The sequence below is a fragment of the Triturus cristatus genome, chromosome 3_1 (assembly GCF_964204655.1).
Source record: "Triturus cristatus chromosome 3_1, aTriCri1.1, whole genome shotgun sequence".
NCBI lineage: Eukaryota > Metazoa > Chordata > Amphibia > Caudata > Salamandridae > Triturus > Triturus cristatus.
In genome coordinates this window covers 28621405-28627330 of record NC_140583.1, presented here as the reverse complement: position 1 = coordinate 28627330, position 5926 = coordinate 28621405, and the positions used below count along the sequence as shown (strand labels likewise).

The window sequence follows — 5926 nt, the reverse complement described above, 5'->3', positions numbered from 1 at the left end:
TGGCTCCCGATCCAGAAACACTGTCAGTTCAAACTTCTCACACAGCCAGTCAAGTCACTACACAGCACGGGACCCGCATACCTCAATCACCTACTTCACTTCCACCATCCCACCGGACAACTACGCTCAGCATCCCTCGCACTCCCACACACGCCGCATCCACAGACGCAGAATGGGAGGTCGATCATTCTCCTACCAAGCCGCCAAATCCTAGAACAACCTCCCCCAACACATCAGGGCCTCCTCCTCACTTCTTTATTCCGCAAGACACTGATGACCTTGAGACCGCCTCTCAGCACATGGATATCCTCACGGGTGACAATGAACTCTCTATAAATCCACTTTACATTACATACGTGTCAGACTGACTTTGCCCTTTCAATGCAGCCAGATCAGAAATTCAGTTTCTCTGTAATTTGGCAGGGAGCTCTGTCCCATTTCTTCCATCACTTTATGGTATGTGCTCTTTATCTGGTACAAACCGGGCTGGAAGGTAACACAGTGAATGGTGGAAGGCATGGATCCATTCAGAGAGTCAATGTAGGTAGGGGGATGGGTTCTGAGAAGGTGTGGACTTTATGATGATGTATGTGTTCTTTGAAGAGGTGTCTTCAGCTCTTTTCTCAATCAGAGCAGAGTTGGGGCAGTCCTGATGGATACAGGATTGCCATTCCAGATCCTGGGTGTGTAGGCGAAGGTTTGTTGCCCAGAGTGTTCTTCATGCATTTCTTTGTTTCTCGTCTCATGGCCCATTGGATGTGACTGTGCCAAGAGCCACTGGAGATGGTAGTCATGGCCGCCATAGAGGCAGATGTGCTGGTCGTGATGGTATTGTAGACGATACAGCTGGCATTTCAGGTGAGATGGGCAGCAAGCGGGACAGTGTGGAATCTAGGCTGCTGAGATTGGCGATGCCATCACCCAGATGATAGAGAATGAGCTTTTGAACAGCAGTTCTGAACACTCTTTCTGTGAGGGGGAGTTTCACTTTGTTTTATAGGGATAGCTCAGGGGATGGGTTCCATGAGGTTGATGCCATGGATGGATCCGAATAACATGGCATTGGGTGAAAGGTGAGCTTTGAATCAGTCCAGGTCCTATCATGGAGCCAGATTTGGAATAGATGTTGCTTGTTGTTGGCGAATAGGTGAAATTTAGCTTTGGTGAGTTAAGTTTCAGGTAGGTGCTGGACACCCAGCTCTGAAAAAGATGCAGGAAGCTCTTGGAGCATTGGACATCTGCAGGAGAGGGGACTTTCATGCAGTGATGTGTATCACTGACATATTGATGGATTTTGATGCTGCTTTTGGGAAGGCAAGATCTAATGAATGAAAAGATTGAAGATGGTCAGGACACAGTGGATTCCCGTGGTGACTGCAGCTGATGGGGAACTTCTTTTATCTTCTTGTCCATGTGAACAAACTTGTGTAGGTTGGAAAGATGGAAGAAAAACCAGTGGAGAACATCACCATGGAGTCCATTCGATGGGATGGTTGATGCATTGAAGGTGCCTGATAGGTCTGCCAGTATCAGGAAGCAGACATCTCATGTCTTTTGAGAAGTATGCCCATGTATCTATTGACCAGGCATGGTATGTGAGTAACTCTTACCCAGCCCTTCCATAGCTGTAGCCCTGGAAGGAAATCTTCCAGATTGGATTTAGGGTGCATTTTAATCCAAGCAGAAGGTACAAAAGTCCATTGGAGTGATGATTTATGCCCAACCTCTGCCTGTAGGGGACAGCCTGATATTGGCTCAGAAGAGTGTGCCGACCGCCTCACGTTCCATCACTGCTGCTGGATACTCAATAATCGTGCATGCTTGTAACATGTAATAGCCTGAGACCCAGAATGTAACTCTGTTGTCCAGAGATTCATCAAAAGTGCACCTTCCTTTGAAGAGTGACTGCTGCAATCTCCCAGCTGTCAGTGGTCGCGACGTTTTGATTCTTAAGGAAGGGCAGCCATTTTCATGTTACCTTCCGGTGAAAATGGTTAGCGGCCCCTTCTTTAAAATGGCCAGGCAGTTTCCTTTTCACATGAGTTCTTCGAGTCATCCATGTGAAACAGGGATGATTAATTCATGTATTCGGAGGTTTGCACACGGAGTGCACGAGCATACACGTCTGACTGAACAAGGACAGATTTCCAGCTTGGAACAAGTGTACAAGTGAACCTTTGATGTACAGAGATCCTGTCAGAAAGAGATATGAACTGGAAAAAGCCCCAGAGCAATCATGAGTCCCTTTGAAGAGGACCAGGCTCCACTGAAGGATGAGTAGGGATGAAATGTTGCCTTGATGTGTAGGGCAGCACAACGACCCCTTCCTAGTTCCCCTGCAGAAAGAGGTGTGTAGTGGCCAGGTGGTGAATGGCCGCTCTCACTTGGAGACTTTGTTCTTTATTTCCAGACAGGTTCTACCCTTTCACCCTGTAAGAATGGAAGATTAAACGTTTTTTTGTTTGAGAAGTTCCTAGGAAAGAAAATTGACCCCCTAAAATCAGACATATCCCAAAAAGAGAACAGAGTTCTTCAATACACATTAAGGCCCTGATGATCAGTTTGACAGGCAGGGTATGCTCCATCACAAACGTGACAGAGCACTCCTCCTTCCAAACCCTTGGTCCGTCCCATCCATTCAAAGATGGGCAGACCTCAAGTATTCTGTTGACTGCGTCCCCATTGGCTCTGTCGATGGAATTCTTACTCCAATGGCTCAACAGAGTAGGGCTGTCAGAGGATGGCATTAAACCGCCCAGCCAATTCTGGGTGGATGGTGTAATGCCTTGTGTTTCTATGTGCCACTACCCAGTGAAAAGTGGCAAAGGGATACAGAAAAAACAATAATGACCCCCATACCCTTGCAGAAACGTCCGGGGTGTCGGAGTCTTTATTTGTATTGCTTTTTATTTCCGATACAAACTCCCACCTTGTTAAATATGGTAGTGGCAGTTGCAGTTGATAACCTTTCAAGTATTGCCCGGCGGTAATCGCCTCTTATACCACTCGAAAATTAACCAACAAAGAGGCAGGCGCCGGAGACTGGAAGGCAGGAAACAAAGTTTTTATTCCGTCGGAGTAGAACACATCAGATCGGACAGCAAGGTATCGTCACGAGGTGCTCTAACTGCATCTCTGAGACCTGGTCTCTTATACACACGTTTATGACTTTATTGCAGGTTTATCATACATGGCACATTCTTGAGATCGCTTTGATACATGAAAGAACATCCTCAGAATCCCCGGCTCAGATCCGCTCCCACACATAGCTACAGTAGAAGTCCCTACCCCACCCACAGTAGGAGATGGCTATCACACAGCTGGACATTCCGCCAATTCCCGGGGGTGTGTGTCGGGTCTCAGGGGGTGGGGGGCCTTGATCTACTGTAATCCCTTTGATGTGGGGTGTTTCCCTTACAGTAGGGGCAATAAACTGCATCCGCAGGGCTAGGTGATGGCCTGGGATCGGTTCGGACAATCGGGCGCAGAGGAAGGGGGTTTATCAAAGAGATGTATGACCATGTATGGGATGTCGGTCAGGCGTGGGATGTGGTTCCATGGCAGGGTCGCGCAGAAGGAGAGGGTTTATGGCCCATGTATGAGAGAGCGGGGGTGGCCGGCGCGCGGGGGGATGTTCGCAGCGCCAGGGGAATGCGCCGGCGATCGGCAATGAGCAGGGAGAGAGACCAGAGTGCCTAAAATGGCTGCCGTGCGTTTTTCTGTGTGTCGCGCTGGGGAGAGACAAGATGGAGCAGATAATGTTCAGTTACGAGCTACATTTCCACAGTCCTCCCTTTTAACATATCTCGCCAGCTTGTTTAGTTCGGATCTATCCCCATAATGCCACGAACTTCTACCTCGTATAAAGCTTTCATATGTTCTGCTTCAAAGTTCAGAGTCTTAGGGCAGATGCAGTTTATGAAGAGCGAACATAAGGGTGGCAAACACTGAATCCCTAGGCAACATCCACATAGGATCACAATTGGTATTAGGATAAACGTAAACAACCTCCACCCCCAACTTTTAATAGTGTCCCAAAACCAACTCCCAAGCGTCCATCCTTCTTGCTCCTGATGAACCTCTGCGGAAAGTCTGTGGAGGTGTTCAATCGCCTTGTAGACTGAGGGTGAGTTATCCGGTACGTAGGTACAACAGCTGGACCCAATGATGCGGCATGCTCCCCCACGATCAGCCAGAACCACGTCTAGAACGAGGCGGTTCTGAAGAGCTACCAGGCGGACGGCCTGAAGCTCAGCGGTGTTGTTGGTGAGGATGCCGGCTGTAATGTTCATTGTGGTTTTGACTGCCTGGGTCAGGTGCCGGATGGCACGGCTGTTTGCCATTGGACCCCACAGTGGAACAAGTCCCTTTACTGCATCCATGAACTGTGCTCCAGTGGAGTCGGCTTGTACAATGTCCTTTGCACGTTTCTGCCGGTGATGGTTTGCTGGAGCCACATATGTTGGAGGAAGGATAAAAGCGATGTAGCAGGTGCCTACCCACCCTTTCGGAAGCCAGGTGTAGGCCTTAGTACCACAGACGAAGTACATATTTGGGGAGGTAACAAAGGAGGGTGGGTCAACTGAGTCCAATGTTCGGGTGATGATACAGGAACTGTGGCCCACCAGCTGCGTTCCCAGACCTTCGATACACACAAGACCTGTGATGTTGATGACGGATAGGGCCACCGTCAGGGTGGCGGCCGTTCGTTTCCGGAGGTAAGAGAAGGTGGGTCTGGCTGGGTTGTTGAACACCTGCATTTCAACTCGCTCTTTGGCAGGGATGTCCATATGAAAGGAAGTGTTTGATTTCAAAGGACAGAAGGGAGCAGAAGTTTTTCCAGTTCTGTTCAGCCAGAACCCATGGCAGAAGTGTGACATAGCTTTGCCGGAAGTGGCATTGTCCTTGTAGCTTTCTTGCAGGAGGATTAGCCAAGCGAGGCAAGAGCCATGGACAGAGAAGGGTGAAGGGATGAAAGGGATAGAATGTCCAGTGGCATGTGGCAGCAGTCCACAGATCCAGCAGTTGGTTGCATTGGCGGCAAGATTGTGTTGGTGGAGCAACTGTACAAAAGAGTTATTCCAGAACTCCTTATGCCTTTCTCGGAGTTGGGGTGAAAGTGAGATCAGATGGTGTTCTTTCATGGTGGTAGGTTGGACAGTGGTCAACAATGTCTCATGAGCGGGTGCACTCTCTTCCACGATCCAGAAGGTGATCATGAGGAGAAGGCAAAAGAGTAGGGTAATAAAAAGCGCGATAGTCTTTGAGCTGTGCATTTTGTCAGTCTTTGGGTTTTTGTAGTGGGTATTCGGACGTCCGGTTGCTTCCATCATCTTCATGTCGGGCGCTTCCATCACCTTCAAGGGACTCGGTAGCGGGCAGAAACACAGACTTTGTTTACTTTCTCTTCTGGAGGCCTTTGAGGTGATTAGGCTCCCAGTTCGAGATTTCAACTTAGTTCGTGGTCTGTTTAGCCGAAGTTCCCTCCTTTCGTCGCAGGTTATACCCTTCTTTGGACGGCACAGTGGGATCGGGACATTTCATTAATTCAAGTGTCTCTGTATCCGGGTAGCAGCTCAGGGATGGTCGGTCTTCGTCCAGGAGTTCTTCTTGGCCGGCGATGTTGTCGGTTGTCGTCAGGGTCGGTGATACCTTTTTGCAATGATGTGCGTGCAGCCAATTGCGCTTCCCCTCCACTCGAAGAGCTGTTCGGGTGGTGATCAGGACTTGCAGGGGGCCCGTCCACCGGGGCTCCAGACTCCTTGCACGCTGGAAATTACGCACTAGGACGAAATCTCCCGGTTGGATATCGTGTCCGGGGCCCCTGGAAGCATCAGGAATGGCTTGCAGCACCTGCTGATGGATAACAGACAATGTTTTAGTTAGGTTGTACAAATAGTCAGACATGAGGACGTCCGGGACGTCG

At 49.3% G+C, this 5926-nt stretch overlaps 1 protein-coding gene across 1 annotated transcript; it reads right to left on the bottom strand.

Moving 5' to 3' along the window:
• Positions 1 to 3818: 3818 nt before the first annotated feature.
• Positions 3819 to 5354, bottom strand: LOC146859638 (uncharacterized). The gene has a single exon (XM_085646273.1). It carries the CDS (start codon positions 5352 to 5354, stop codon positions 3819 to 3821), a length of 1536 nt encoding a protein of 511 aa, XP_085502399.1.
• Positions 5355 to 5926: the final 572 nt, after the last annotated feature.

Bases quoted from the DNA above. Each gene is read 5' to 3' on its own strand.
- LOC146859638 (XM_085646273.1), bottom strand. From the start codon at position 5,354: ATGGAAGCGCCCGACATGAAGATGATGGAAGCAACCGGACGTCCGAAT.